Source organism: Magnolia sinica, chromosome 19 (assembly GCF_029962835.1).
Source record: "Magnolia sinica isolate HGM2019 chromosome 19, MsV1, whole genome shotgun sequence".
Classification (NCBI taxonomy): domain Eukaryota; kingdom Viridiplantae; phylum Streptophyta; class Magnoliopsida; order Magnoliales; family Magnoliaceae; genus Magnolia; species Magnolia sinica.
In genome coordinates, this window is record NC_080591.1 from 33,532,432 (window position 1) to 33,549,000 (window position 16,569).

General features: G+C 41.6%; 1 protein-coding gene across 1 annotated transcript in view; it reads right to left on the bottom strand.

The window, feature by feature from the left end:
- LOC131234470 (probable 2-carboxy-D-arabinitol-1-phosphatase) overlaps positions 1-12,234 on the bottom strand; it is a 37,659-nt gene extending 25,425 nt beyond the window's left edge. The window contains exons 1-4 of the mRNA XM_058231377.1: positions 11,816-12,234; positions 2,766-2,871; positions 2,387-2,603; positions 2,171-2,289 (exon numbers count right to left, since the gene is read on the bottom strand). Of these exons, the coding sequence (XP_058087360.1) occupies positions 2,171-2,289; positions 2,387-2,603; positions 2,766-2,871; positions 11,816-12,159 (786 nt within the window). The 5' untranslated portion in view covers positions 12,160-12,234. The remainder of the gene's footprint in view (positions 1-2,170; positions 2,290-2,386; positions 2,604-2,765; positions 2,872-11,815) is intronic.
- Positions 12,235-16,569: the final 4,335 nt, after the last annotated feature.

Sequence of the window (16,569 nt, forward strand, 5' to 3'; positions counted from 1 at the left end):
ATGCTGAAGATGATTTGATCGAATTTCCAGTTTACGAATACATTGAATTTCTTTGATGTTCTTAATGAAAGATTTTGAGTCATTTGACTATTGATAGACATAATCTCATGCTTATTGAGGGCTCTCTACTCATGGCTCCATGGTAGACATAGTGTGTTTCAATTCTAAGGTCAAAGGTTCGAGAACCCATGTGGCGTCTGTGCGGGTCTAAGAGTGTGTTTTCACCTTTCAAAAAAAATCTCATGCTTATTGATGCACCTCCCCAAGCATCTTTGCACCACCGGACTGCGCAAGAGATTTTGAAAGCAGGATAGACCCCTAGGTTAGCTTAGTACCATCTAAAAAGTGGTGTTGACTCCATCCATAAACATAGCATAGATGTATGGCAATCCAGAGAATTCAAATCACTAAACCAGCTGCAGATGGAGCATAACCCAAAAATTACACTGAAAAGATAATAGTAACCCTCTGATTTTTCCCTTCAAATTTGAACCACTCACTCTATTTTAAGTTTTAATCAACCATTTGGCAACCATCAGTTGGATGGTTAGGATACTAGATCAGTGTGATTTTAGAGATACGCTCCATCCACAATATGACCTACAATTTGAATGGTCCGGATGGCTGTAATTGAGTGCCGAGGACAAGTCACCACCATTTACAAAATGGTGAATCATCATAGAAGTCTTGCCTTGTACAGCATGCATGAATTCATTCCATTAGGACAAGTAGCAAGTTCCTACACTAGTTAGACATATCTGATGAATTTATTTAAAAGTAGAGGGAATTAATATCCCCAATCCCAAGAACTGAAAGTTCCATCCCTACAACAGTAACTTCATCATTACATTGATGGTAAAAAGCACTCCAAAAAAACCTTAATATGACTAAATTACCCCTAGAGGAATGGAAATGTCAGTTTTAGGGGTGGGCATAACATCTCAGCAAGTATAAGCAAAGGAATGGCAGCTGGGACATGGTTCAAGGAACAAATTCCCATCTAAATTTCAACAATCGGGGAACAATGCTTTCATGATGATGCAGGACAATTAACCACTTACTCTAAAAGCTCGAACCATTAGAGCATGGCGAATTAATCATTTTATCTAGCCCAGGCCCCACATCACATGGGTTAGGGACCTCGGCCGAACCCCCCTCGTGGGCCCCAAATCACATGGGTATCGCCTCACATGACCCACCCTACCTCACACGGGCTGCCCACCCCGAGTGTCCCCACATCCCACAAGCTATCCCACTCAAGCCCGGTGTGAAATGCGCATTAATCATTCCCGGTGAGGAGTCTCAAACACGAGACCTCCCCCGTGGGCCCCAAATCACATAGGTCACCCACCCCGAGTGTGCCCCTACATTAATCACCCCCGGCGAGGAGTCTCGAACACGAGACCTCCTACTCTGATACCAATTTGATGCAGGACAATTAACCACTGGCTCTAAAAGCTCGAACCGTTAGAGCATGGCGAATTAATCCTTTTATCTCATAGCCCAAGGCCCACATCGCATGGGTTAGGACTTAGGACCTCAGCCGAAACCACCTCGTGGAACCCAAATCACATGGGTATCGCCTCACACGAGCCACCCTACCTCACACGGGCCGCCCACCCCGAGTATGCCCCCTCATCCCACAGGCTACCCCACTCGAGCCTGGTGTGAAATGCGCATTAATCACCCCCGGTGAGGAGTCTCGAACACGAGACCTCCCCCGTGGGTCCCAAATCACATGGGTCACCCACCCCGAGTGTGCCCCTGCATCCCACAGGCGACCCTACTTGAGCCCAGTGTGAAAATGCCCCTGCATTACATGAAATGGGAAGGCACTACAAATTTTTAGATAGACTAGAAGCTAGTCATGACATATATCTAAGCTGAAGGGACCTATCAAGGAAAGATATACTCTTTTTAGTGAACACACGAAATATTCCATGAACATGGAGCTGAAAAACAGGTTTTTTTCTATTAGGAGATTTGGAACCCATGTTCCAAACAGCCCAATCCGGACTGTCAATGGGCCATGCACGAGCTGGGCAAATCAAATTTTTTGATAGGCATGACAGAATGGGCCCAATTGTGTGTGTGTGTGTGTGAAGCTCAAGCTGGTACCGTCCACCTTCCCAAAAAAGAAAAAGTATCCATCAGGACATTGTGGATTCACCTGATTTAACCGGTTAAGACAGATGTAAGGAGAGCCACCTTCAGGCCGTGGGGTAAAATCCAGCACGCTCACACCGCAATTGCTCTGAAGTAAAATCCTGAAATACTTGGTTCCCAATCCTGATTGAAATATAACATAACGTTTCCAAAATGAAACTTTCATTGCTCCCAATCCACATATCGCAAGCAGAGAATTATAAAGGGTGGGGAACAATACCAATTGCAGTAGCTACAAGAGCTTGATTCACCGCATTATGAGCAACTACAAGCACACACTTCCCTTCATGTTTTAGGATTTTATTCCAGCAGTTCTTGGCACGGGCCCACAACTCTCTCACCGGATAATGGCCGTCGATGTTGAAATTTGCAGCGTCTTTCTGCCACTGGCGGTAGGCCTCACCAAATTTCTCCTTCCCCTCGTGCTTCAATAGACCCTGAAATCCATCAATAGAGCCAGTAACTATAGAATGTACATGCAGAAGCTGCAGCTCAAAACACAATCTTTCAGAATTTCAAAAACATGAGGTTCTGATTGTCATTAAAGTTTATCAGACAAACTCTGTTTGTTCCAAGGAAGGATCAGAATGCAAACTAACTTGAAACGAGTAAAGGTCGATTTCCCTGAGGTCGAACTCTGGAATCATCTCCTCATCACGATCGGCCCATATAATCTCAGCCGTTCTCTTAGATCGAATAAGGGGACTGAAACAGATAACAACCCAAAGTTCCTTTTATTACGAGAAGAACCAAACCTCTCTATCGGGTAAAAAATGAAAATCTACAACGACACTAAAATGATGATACTTTCGAATCCAACTGAATCAAAGTGTGATTGGTTCAGAACTTAAGAATGAAGATTGATCACACAGAGAATCACAAACACAAACCGAGTTGAGTCCACGTGAATCGAGCTGAGTCACTCAAAATCTCACCGAGTTGAGTTGATCAATCTTGACAAATCAAGTTGACTCACTGAGATTTTGAGCCGAGCCTATGTGAAACTCGGAATTGGGCCTGGACTCAAAGAGACTCATTGAGTCAACTGAATAGCTCAGTCAACTCAACATGACTCAGCATGATTCAAAGCCCCAACCTCATCTAACAGAAGCACAAGCAGAGACCTTAACCAGTGAAGAACGGGTAATGTTTTCAGTTTTTGAGTTAAACAGGTTTAAAAATTTTAAATGTCTATAAATATTCATAATATTTTTAATTTATAATAATTAAATATCAACTCAATTCGGGTCAAGTCTTTGAATCAACCCGACTTGCCTGAATATCAAATCAAATCAAGTTTTCGGGTTTTTGAACCATGAGAAAATGCAAATTTCTAAGAAAAAAGAGGCAAGTTCAAACAGGAAAAACTGACGTACTCGGCAGGTGACTCGGTTTGAGTCATGCCGCGTTGGGTCAAGTTGACTAAGTAGTTGGAGCCGACTCGATGAGTCATCTTGAGTCTGAACCGAGTGGAGCTCACTAACGAGTTTCATAGTGACTCAGCTCAATTTCTAACAAAGTTGAGTTGACTCAGCCGAGTTTTTAGTTGAATTACCAAGTAGAACTATGAAAGAAACTGCAAATTTCTAAGAAAAAAGAGGCGAGTTCAAACAGGAAAAACAAAATGTGTAGAGGATGATTGAAGAAAGCCCCAAATTCCATTTCATCATCTTTTTAGACAACATGAAAGTGGATAGAACAGTTCCTAACTCTACAAAAAATAAATACATAAGCAAATAAACAAAGAAAGAAAAGAAAAAAAAAAGTAACAGAAGAAAGCCAATTGAGGAGGAAGAAAACTCACCAGGTACCCAGATAAATTACATGGTGCAAATTCAGATGCCATGCATCATGAAACTAATTGAAACAGATTTCAATATCTTTCAAATTAAAAGAATGCAGATCAATTCGGAATGGAAATGAATTGCAAACATTCAGTCCAATGGAAAGAAAGCAACAAACATTCATGATCATCTTCATAATGCATAACGAATGACAAAGGACTCAACTACAATTTGGTTACTTCCACATTACTGGACTAACATCGCAATTCAGCTCAATGGTGCATCCAAACACACCTTCTGTATTATTCAAAACCAAGATTCAATCAGATATTTGAAGATTTGCAGTTACTGATGTCTTGCCATTGCATATGTTTCTTCGCTTGTTATGATGACATAGCTGAATTGCATCCCCGCCCACTGATCACAACCCCTCCCACCCACAAACCCTGATTAGAAGTTCAATTCTCAAAGTAAAATTTCCAACTCGAATGAAGAAAACATCAGATTCCTTATCACTGGGACGTCATTTTTAAATCCAATTCCCTGAAGAAAATTTTTCATTTATATGTACTATCCCTGCTATGCTTATTGTGATCCAAACTGTTTGTCAGGTGGGCCTTATTTTGAAGGCCCACAACTCAAAAGATAACGTCATTCAAGAAGAAGAAATCACTTCGTGTACCATATGATAGGAACTATTCATCAGCCAGGCCCCACTAAGGGGTCGTTTGGATGCCTGTAAATGGGGAAAGATGTAAATGATTTACAGAGAGAAATCATTTACACTCGAGTTTGGATGACCTTTTTTGCCTGTAAATCATTTATAGGCTGTAAATGATTTACGAAATTTACACCTATGTCATTTACAGGCAAAAAGGTGGGATTTCATTTACAGGCTCTCCATTTACAGCCTAATGGCTATATTTTCAAATATTGACTCTCCCTTTACAGGACATAAATAATTTAGAGGCTATCCAAACACAGAAAATCATTTACAGCTTACAGTCAAACAGGACAGGCTGTAAATGGTTTACACCTGTAAATCATTTACGACTTGAACCATTTACAGGCATCCAAATTTGGATGCCTATAAATGGGTCGGGCCACAAATTGGGTTGTTTGGATGCCTGTAAGACTACAAATTGGGTCGGGCTCAACCCAAACTTTAGGTCAGGTCAGGTTGGTCGAGTTGAGGTTAGGTTGGGCTCGAGCTAGAATCCTTAAACTGGTCTGGATCAGTTGGGGATGGATTGAATCCACCAGCAACTCAACCCAACCCATACCTGACCCCACATGAATATAAAACCCACAAAACACTAATAATGCCCTAACGGAACTCAGGTTGAGTCGAGACTCAGGCTGGTCTGGGATAGGGCTGAGTATTTAATATCTTAGGTTGGGCTTGGGTTGGATCGCTTGGCAATAGTGCAAATTCCTCTACAGAGCCTGCCTTTGATCATGGATGGGTTGGGCTTGGGTTAGCAATATGACTCGTTTAAGTAAATGGGTGAGCTTGGGTGGAACCCAACCCGACCTGCCCATATAGGTTATCAATGTCTTGGTTCAGATGACCTGAACTGACCTGACCTATTAATGTTTTGGTTCAAATGACCTGAACTGACCTGACCCAATGGGGACACACACACACACACACACACACACATGAAAACGCTCGTACATGAAAACGCTCGTGGATCCAAAATCTGAACCATTCATGTGAAGCAGCACCTCATGAAACCCCCTGGGACCAAGTTTTACTTTGATCTAAAACTTTGATGGGCCATGAAAAATGAAAACAGTTTCCTCCCTTGATTTGCATTTCTCTTTGCTATAGCCCACCAGAATTTTAGATCAGGGTGAAAATTTTTCACAGGGGTTTTCATGGGATTTCGCATCACATGGACCATTCAGATTAGACACCCATGACACGTGTGCAAAGGTGCGCACGTGCGTAGGTGCGCAGAGGAGCATGACTCTATATATATATATATATATATATGGAGAGATAGAGAGAGAGAGAGAGTAATGCTCCAACACAACTAGTTGAACGTCCAACTAGCTACCTAATTTTAGGACTAATTAATGCTAATAAATTTTAGAAGAGAGTTATTAATGCTAAAGATGCTAAAGGGGTAGGTATCATTAGTGGGTCCCACCATGGTCTTAATATAAAATCCACCCCAACCATCAGGTGTGTCACCTAGCACCATCCTTGGTTCGGGTGGACCACACGATTGGGAAAAGCTCACTCTCCAAACTCTTCCCTTTTGTGGCCCACTTGAATCATGTATGAACCGGTTTTTTGGGCCTCATAACTATTTTTTGGTGTGGTATCTAATGGTTGTAGTGGATTTTACATACTTCTCAAGGTGTTCTAAAACCGTAACGGTGGCTGTAACGGCCACTACCATTATTGTTATTATACAGGCCGTAATGACCATTACGACCCTCGTATCGGCCATTACGACCCTTTTTATTTTTAGAAAAAACCGTTACAGGGCCATTACAAGACCGTTACAAGGCCTTTACGACCTACTTTTCTATAACGACCATGGACGTTTCAACCCCATAACGCGTAACAGTTACCGTTACGAAACGGCCGTTATGTAACTGATTTTGAATACCTTGATACTTATTACAGCAAGTCCTATAAATATCAAAGTTGGACATCTCTCTCCCATCTGTTTCTCTTGGTAGGCCCCACCTAAATCGCGAATCATCCTAATTTTCTAGCTCTGGGCCCAGCATGAGATTACACCTCTAATGGTCGGAGTGGATCTCGCATACACATCACGGTGGGCCTCTGAAAAAATCAGGGTCCGCATCCGTCTCGTACCAGTTTCCAAGATAAGAGTGATGTATTCAAAAAGCACTTGATTGCCACCATATTACACAAGACCAACTTGGGCACCGTGTATGCATGGCAAAGTCTTTGGGCCTCACAATAATAGTTGTTTTACCCACGCCGTCCATCCATTTTCCTAGAATATTTTAGTGCATGAGCCTAAAAATGAGGCAAATTCAAAGCTCAAATATACCACATTTGAATCATTAATTCCCCACGCATTTATCAACATCAAGGTATTTTATAACAGTAACGGTGGCCGTAACAGCCACCACCTTTACCTTTACAATACAGGATGTAACCGCCATTACGTCTCTCTCTTTTTTTTATTGAAGAAAATCTGAAAAACATGTATCGACCCCATAATGGACCATTATGGTTCCATTATGGCTTTTTACGGGGGCATAACAGGCCAATGCGAGGGTTGTAACAACCTTTACAAGTCATTTTTTTTGTAACAGCTATTACAGCCTTTACGACCACAAAACGCGTAACGGTTGCTACCATTACTTTTACATAACAGCCTTTATGACCCCATAACAACCTTTACGGCACACCATGATCAGCATTAATTATTCTTTTAAACCAGGTTAACTAGTCGTACGTACAACTGGTTGTGAGTTAGTAACAGCAACAAACCTCTCGTCCATCTTTTCCTCCTCCTCAGGATTTTGAGTTCCCTCACCTACTAGTAAAACATGTCTGGAAAATTAAGAGTCATGCTGGAGCAAACTCGGAAGGAACTACGAAGCGGATTTTTGCCCCTGAAGAATCCTTAAACTGGCAGGCAGAAAATGCACTCCGTCAAAATCAGGCTCTAGAACAGATCTTGGCAAATCAGCAGCAAATGCTCTCTCAGAATAACTCCAACTTGTCCTACAAATGGTGCAAACAAAAATTTCTGTTCTTGGACAAGAATTACACTAAATTGGCACGACAGTCACCAATTGGACCATTACGAGCCCATTTCTTACACAAAAGGAAACAGAAAAGAAGTTTATGGAGAATCAGTTATACTCCATTTTGGCCTCACCATCTCCTCAACCATCATTCCTTCAAGCCCATCCCCCCTTTACACCCACTTCTTTACCTTATGTCCCGAACATCAAGCACCAACCTCTTAACTCCATTACCAGAGTCTGCAAACCCATTTAAAGACACTTTTCCTCCATCTCTCCAAAAATATCTACAAAGCCAAACCCCTATTATAGCATCTTCTTCTCAAACTCCACCCACATTTCGAGAATGGCCTCCCCGTTCCTCCCATCCCAAACCTAATAAGTCCACACCATACACGCCCCCTTATTCCTATCTGGCTGAAAACATTACAGCTTCTTCTGTCCCAGACCTGACCACCCTTCCGATCTCAACCCAATCACCTCTTTCCTTCATGCTACATCCATCCAATCACCTTTATCCCCTGCTATGACTATCAACGCTCAAATTCGAGATCCAAACTCTTCTTCTGATTCCATTGAAGAACACCAGGAGTTGCTCATGCAACGTGTAACTATGCAAGACCTGTCTGATGATGAATCTGAAGCAAACAACCCACTACCGCCACATGGCAGAAGAATACCAACCAGAGTCAATTATGCTAAAACAATTGACAAAATAACATTTGTTTACCATTGATAACACAAATTCCCCCTGCCAAACCACACATCACTATTTCAACAGTTGACTGATGTGTGTTTTCTCTAAATTTGATCTTAAGGCAGGATTTTGGCAATTGGACATTCATCTGGAAGATCAACATAAGGCGGCATTTACCATCCCAAATGCCCATTATCAATGGAAAGTTCTCCCTTTTGGATTGAAGACAGCTCCTTCATCTTCCAGAAAGTAATGATCGCCATCTTCTGGCCAATCCTTCAGTGTGCATTAGTCTACATAGATGATATTATGTTGTTCTCAGCCTCCATGGATGAACATCTCCAACTCCTCTGGCAGTTTTATGAGATAGTTTCCAGACATGGCATCATGCTCTTATAAAAGAAGATGGTCCTTGCCCAGACTACAATTTATTTCCTTGTGATGCACATAGTCGATGGAAAATACAAGCCGCAACCGCACATTGCTAATCGGCTGACAATTTTCCCTAACAAGCTGGTCAACAGAAAGCAGATTGAGCAGTTCCTTGGCATTGTAAACTATATCTCTGAGTTCATTCCTCACATTGCTCAACTATGAGAATTCCTCTCTTAGCAGCTTCGAAAAAACCCTCCGCCTTGGTCAGACAAGTGCACCCGCGCTGTGCAAACCCTAAAGAACTGCCTGTTGCAATATCTCCCCTCTAGATTCCCAATGCTCATGGCACACGTATTCAGGTATTCTCCAAACCGATGCCAGTGATCTTCATTGGGGAGTTGTTCTTTTCATAGAACTCCACGGGTAGCATAAGATACGCAGTTACAAGAGTGGTACTTTTTCCCAAAGTGAGAAGTATTATCACTCTACCTTCAAAGAAATCCTGGTAGTGAAAAGGGGGATTAGCAAATTTCAATATCACCTCATCGGGCATCAGTTCCAGATAGAGATTGGCATGTTATCCTTTCCGTAAATGTTCCAATTTAAGCACAAGCAGATTCCTCCAAGCCAATTACTTCAATGGGCAGAATAGTTTTCTCAGTGGACGTTCACAGTCAAACATATCAAAGGAAAGTCGAACACTTTGGCAGACTTCCTATCCTGCCATCCACTTCCTAACCAGAGCCTTGTTCATATACCCATCCCACTCTGCGTCTATCCCATTGATCGTATTCCAGGCCTTCCAGCTGAAGTTGATGACTCCATTGCTCATCTCCTCTTTGCTCGCAGGAGTACCCCATAACTTCCATTGGTTTTTATAAATTCATCTCTGCAGAAATAATCCTGTTTTTGACAGGATTCCTCACCCCGACTATCCTTTCCTCACACCCATATCCTTCAGAAATCTCTACCATCTCCCCAGTGAAGTTCTCTGTTCCCTTACTACCTTTTTTAGGCCCATCCTATGACTATCATCTTTGACGCCCCCAACTATCTGTTTATCTTCTTCAGGTCCGTCCAACCGGGTCGCCCCCTTCATAGAGACCAACTGAACACTTCAAAATGGTTGCAGTGGTTCCGCCCTCTCCATGAATGGGAAACTCTCCTAAAGACTCATTATGGCAGATATGTGCCAATGACTTTCCACATCTCCAGATACTGTTGATACCTCGTTTCAACATTGAGGTCTTGGTACCAATCCCTAGTGGGGGTGGCTAACGGTCATGTATGAACTGACAGTGGGGTGTACTAACAAGCTAACCCAAAAAAAAAAAAAGGGTATTCAAGTATAATTTTTCATTCATGATACAACTAAACTGGGATCCATAATATTAACAATTTAGTTTCAATAGTACGGCCACTTGTGCAATTTCTAAATAACTTCTGAGTGCCTGCGTATCATCCATCACACTCTGCCAGAGTCTCAGTGTTTTTCTCCTAATTAAAATCAGGCATCCTGTGGGTGCCAGGTCCGGGCCAGACCATGGGCCTGACATAAGGCCCAAGCCCAGGACTAAGCCCAGATTACGAATGCAAAAGACATAGGGCGACCCAAACAAAAAAAAAAACAAAAGCTTTCCATCCCAGGCACCAACTAAGCCATTTACATGGTCGGCCCAGAATTTCGGGCCATGAGTCTAAAATTGAGATCCAAGGCCAGCATTTTGCAGCCCAAAACTGATGGTCCGACAAGTTAGCCCGGCCCATTTCCACATCCACCAGATCAACAGTTACAAACTTCCCAGAGCTATTAGACGTGGATTGCCTGCGACCCCAACGGCAGGAAGTTCCAGCGGTTAGAAGCTTGGTGGGGCCATTGTGATGTTTATGGGAAATCCACCCCGTCCATACTTTTGCCAGCTCCTATTAGGGCACGAGCTAAAAAAACGAGGCAGATTCAAAACTCAAGTGGGCCACATGACAACAAACAGTGATGATTGAATGCCCACAGTTTTTTTTTTTTTTTTAACATCTGTGGGGCCACGGAAGTTTTGGATCAGGCTAACATTTATTTATTTTCAGTTCATCCTAATGGGAACGACCTTGCAATGACTTTACGAACCATTAATATGGCATATGAACACTAAGTAGACCATGGGAAGGTTTCAAGAGTAAGCATTTCCCTCCCCACTTTTTCCTGTTGTGTGACTCACTTGAGTTTTGCATCTACCTCGTTTTTTGGCTTATGTCTTAATATGAGCTGACAAAATGGATGTACGGGGTGGATTTCTCAAAAACATCACGATAAACCCTACCTATCTTCCAACCGCGAGAACGGCATCGCAGGCAATCCACGACGTGCAATGCTTGGACAGAGAGTCTGTACAAGTGTGCTCGATGGCAAGGTGACCCATTCGCTGGGAAGCTACGTGGCCCACTGTGATGTTTGTGGTAAATCCACCCTGTCTATCCGTTTTGCCAGCTCATTTTAATACATGAGATCAAAATGAAACGGACCCAAAAGAAAGCCTCGCGCAAAGGGAAAAGTGGGGAAAGAAAGGTCTACCGCTGAAACCTTTCTGGTCCACCTTCATCTTTATATGCTATCCAAACTGCTTATAAGGTCATTCCCACTGGGATGAATTGAAACACAAAATTAGCCTGATATAAAACTTTTGTAACCATACGAATGTTTCAACCGTGGTCATTAAATCCCCACTGTTTCCTCTTGTGTGGCACACTTGAGTTTTGGATGCGCTTTATTTGAGTTGGCAAAATGGATTCATGGAGTGGATTTCTCACAAACATCACAGCGGGCACCAAGTAAATTCGCAAACTTCAGTGGCCACACGAATGTTTCAATGGTGGTCGGTCAATCCCCACCGTTTCCATCCGATATATTATCAGTTCGGGGATCAACCAGAGTTTAGATCGTCAACCTATCAGCCCCACGTGTACAGACATTCGGACCGAGCATTGTATAATTGCTGAAGTTGGAACCGCTGGGTCCGGGACCACCGATTGTCGTGGTAATGCGGACTACTACTACCTGTGGAAGCAGACGTGGAAGGTATCGCTCAGGAGCATCTGCCGAGACGTCTCGGCCTGAGCTTCTCCTTTCTGCGTGAGCACCGAATAATCGGAGCTCCCCTGGATCCGACCCTCCTCGTTCCACGTGCTCTGCCCGTGCCTCACCAAGACCACCCGCTTCGATGCTGCGATGGGAGGGAACGAAACGGAAACGTAGAGTTGAGGATCGACATCGCCGAGCGTGTCTATCGACGGTGGAGATTTCTTCTCGGCCTGATGCAAGCTCGATGAGGAACGGACGGTTATGGGCTTGTGATGGGTTTGATGGAAAAAAGGGCGGGGATGGGCGAGGAGAGAGAGCATTTTGGGGCTGATCTTTTTCAAATGGCGGAGGGATTTTTGGATTTTGAAGGGATTTTATATTTTTCGGACGATTTATTTGATGCTCTGGTAGCGTATGACACTCGATACGCAGTCACTCGGAAATTGTAGCCGTGGCATACACCCACTCAGTTTAAACTGAATAAATTCGAACAATCGTAACCTTTGATTCGTGGACACTTGTTTGTTGAGATAATAGCATTCGATAATAAAAAATTAACCGTTTATTCAATGCCCACCAATCAATAGTCAGATAATCAATTGATATTAATCCCTGGGTCACCGTACATCTAAACTAGGACACATGATTTGAACTAAATTATTTGCATTGCATGCGTTATTTGGAAAGTATTGGAGCATAAATTAAAGTAAAAGATTTAGGACCAATATACTTTGGTTGCGCAGCATAAAAAAGAATAATGATGGGGTACACATGGGTCGGTTTGGTCCGGTTCTGAGGTAAAACCACAACCGAACCGTTCCTAACGGTTCTAGGATATTTGGAACCGAAACCGGACCATTGGCACCCTAGAACCGAACCGGAACCGAACCGTTAAAACCAGTTTGGATTCGGATTGGTTCCACGGTTCTAGGCTTTATAGAGGTAACGCCACCGCCACATTCCAATGATGCATGTTAAGTATCTTCTCAGACATAATGGGGCAATTTATAGAGGTCTTCATGGATGACTTCTCTACATTTGGTTCGTCTTTCAGCAATTGCATTGAAAATAAAAAACCAGTGTTGAAATTACGCAAGGAAAATGACCTTATGCTTAACTGGGAGAAATGTCATTTCATGTTTCACAAGGGAATTGTACTTGACATATCACATCATCCAATGGAATCTAGGTTGATAAAGCCAAAATTAACCTTATCTCTAACCTACCTCCGTCCGAAGCATACACGATGTGCGTTCCTTTATGAGACACAACGGCTTTTATAGGAGATCCATAAAGGACTTTAACCATATATATCGTCCTTTGTACAATCTTCTTCAAAAAGATATCCCGTTCGAGCGGTTTGAAGAATGTCACAAAGCTTTTTCCAAGCTTAAAGGTATGTTGATTAGCATTCCTTAAAGGTATGTTGATTAGCATTCCAATCATGAAGCTGCCCGACTAGAACTTTCCTTCTGAGATCATGTGTGACGCGAGCGACTATACTATTGGGGCGGTATTAGGCCAAAGAAAATATTAAAAAAATCATGTGTCATCTATTACGCAAGTAGAACTCTAAATTCCAACCATGTGAATTATTCTACTGTGGAAAGGAACTCTTAGCCGTAGTCTTTGCACTGGACAAGTTTAGGTCCTACTTGATCGGATCCAAGATCATAGTATTCCCGGACCACTCGGCGCGCTGAAGCACCTTTCTAAGAAGGATGTTGAGTCCTAATTGTTGAGATAGATCCTCCTGCTCCAAGAATTTAATGTAAAGATTCGAGATAAGGAGTAGAGAATGTAGTAGTTGATCACATTTCCAGCCTTGTGATCTCAGATTCCATTGAGACGGCGCATATTAATAACATGTTCCTTGACAAACAACTTTTCATTGTCTCCCATTTACCTTAGTTTGTTGATATTGCAAACTATCTTGCTATAGGTATCACACCGACATATTGGACCAAGTAAGATAAGAAAAATTTTGACACCGAGGTATGCAAGTATATTTGGGACGATCCGTACTTATTCAAGTATTTCCTATATTAGATTATAAGGAGATGTGTTCCTGACAAAGAACATCAAAATATCATCTCCTTCTGTCACTCTCATGCCTGTGGTAGCCACTTTTCGGCCAAGAAAACCATAACGAAAATTCTTCAATGTGGCTTCTACTGGCCCACTTTATTCAAGGACACCAATGAATTTTGTAAAGCATGTGAGTGGTGACAAAAATTAGGAGGATTGTCCCATCGAAACATGATGCCATTGAACCCCATTCTGACCTTCGAGGCATTTGATTGCTGGGGCATCAATTTCATGGGACCATTCTCCTAATCTTTTGATAATACATATATTTTGCTAGCAGTTGATTATGTTACCAAATGGGTCAAAGTGATCCCGTGCTGAAATAATGACCATTGCATAATCATTACGTTTCTCAAAGAACACATTCTTTCCCGGTTCAGAACGCCTCGAGTAGGGCTTCGATGACATCGAGCAGAGTTTCGCGGACATCGAGTAGTGCTTTGATGGCATCGAAGACATCAGATTTCCAACTTAATTATCGCTGAATAGTTTCATCAAGCAGAGTTTCGATGACATCAAGTACTGTTATCCAATGCCATCGAGGATATCATTCGATGTCATCGAAGGCTTCTCAATTCCATCGAGAAACTCAGATAACTTACTAGACATATATGAGTTACCTACTCGATTCCATCAAGTGGCCTTCGATGTTCGATTCTATCAAAGATCCCTCGAGGTCTACTTGATGGGATCGAGCAACACTTGAAATCTACTATCTCGGGTGTATGATTTTACAGCAGCTTCGCACCTCTTCTAGCTTTACTTATTATGTTCTAATTAAGTTTCTAAAGGTAAGCCATGATCAACAATGTTTACCTATTAAGCCAATATCATCTACAGGTTCAAGGGTTGTTTTGGGTCAAGGGTTAGGGTCATCAAAGTACCTCATTTACATGTTTTTTACTCCTTAATTCTCTCGTCTTCTTATATCTTTGGTCTTTATCTTTCAGAGGCTCAATCGACTACATGACACAACGACTCATGTGATTGACAAATAAGATGCACAAATCAGTGCACTAACAATCACCCCCTTTGTCAATTACATAATAAAATATATATATATATATATATATATATATATATATATAACATAAACCATGTCATGGTCCATACCAATGACATACCAAAACAACTCAAAAATATTTCATATCAAGTATAAATGATTTACAACTCAATACAATAAGGCATGCAACACTTGCAATACTCCCCTATATTTACTTTCCCTATTCCATCAATTCCTGCAATAACAAACAAACCTTGTAAAAGAGAATTCATTATTTTATTATTTTGGTGGGACTTGATCTTTCTCCCTTTTTGTTTTACAACCCTTTTCTACTTCACTGAATTAAAAACCCAGACACCCATTGCCTTTAAACTAGTTATAAGTTGTGTTCCCCATTCCCTGAGGAGTCGACCTCAGTCTCACCGAGTTATTACCACATCACAACCCTGCACTTGAGGTTGTCAACCCTTGGGATCACAAACCAACTTGTTGAAGACGTTAATGTGCTGAGAGAGATTTGACTCCTTCGCCATCTTCAGAGTGTAAAACTATCTCTTTAAATATAGATAATTGGTGAGTAACTTTACAGTGGGCCCTAGGAAGTTTTTAATGGCAAGCGTTGAATCATCTCTATTTCCCATGGTTTTGTCCACTTAAGATTTGGATCTGCTTCATTTTTGGGCTCATGCCCTAACATAAGCTGGCAAGATGGATGGACGACATGGATAAAATAGATATATCATAATGAAAACTAAGGAAAAGAAAAAACATGAGTGCCTCATGCGAGCAAGCAACGGCTAGCTTCAAAGCTGCCGATCTCACTGAGGCATTACAAAAATTCAAGATATATAAGGCAGAGGTAGAGAATTATTTAGACCGAAAGATTAAAATTCTAAGGTCAAACAGGGGAGGAGAATATCTATCCTTAGAATTTTTAGAGTTTTGCAAAACTCGTGTTATAATTGACCAAATTACAGCTCCTTATTCACCCCAACAAAATGGGATAGAAAAATGGAAAAATAGGTCTCTTATAGACATTATAAACTCTATGTTCAATAACGCAGGTTTAAGTTTAAGATTTTTGGGAGAATTCCTATTAACTGCCTGTCATATTTTTAATAGGATACCTCACTCTAAGACTCGTAAGACTCCATATGAACTATAGAAGAATAGAATTCCAAACATCTCATACTTCAAGGTATGGGGTTCAAAAGCCTTAGTTAGGCTTACCGAGCCTAAAAAACTCAAGATATGGTTGAGATCTCTTGAGTGTATTTTTATAAGATATGCACAAAATAGTAAGGCTTATAGATTTTTAGTTGTAGAATCTAATCATGCGATCCCGGTAAACACCACAATAGAACTAGAGATGCTGAGTTTTATGAAAACTCGTGCTCTTCAATAATTAAAAAAGAGACAATATCTCAAGATCTCGGTGCAAGTAGCAGTTCTCAAATACCTCAAGATATCAACAGTCTCAATAACGAGGACATATACCTAAAAAGACCAAGAGGATTAGAATAGGTACATCTTTCATACCCGATTTCTACCTCTACTAATAAAAGGAGATAAAGAAAATATAATAGAAGAAACCATGTCGGTATGTAATATAGAAAATGATCCAATAATAATAGATGAT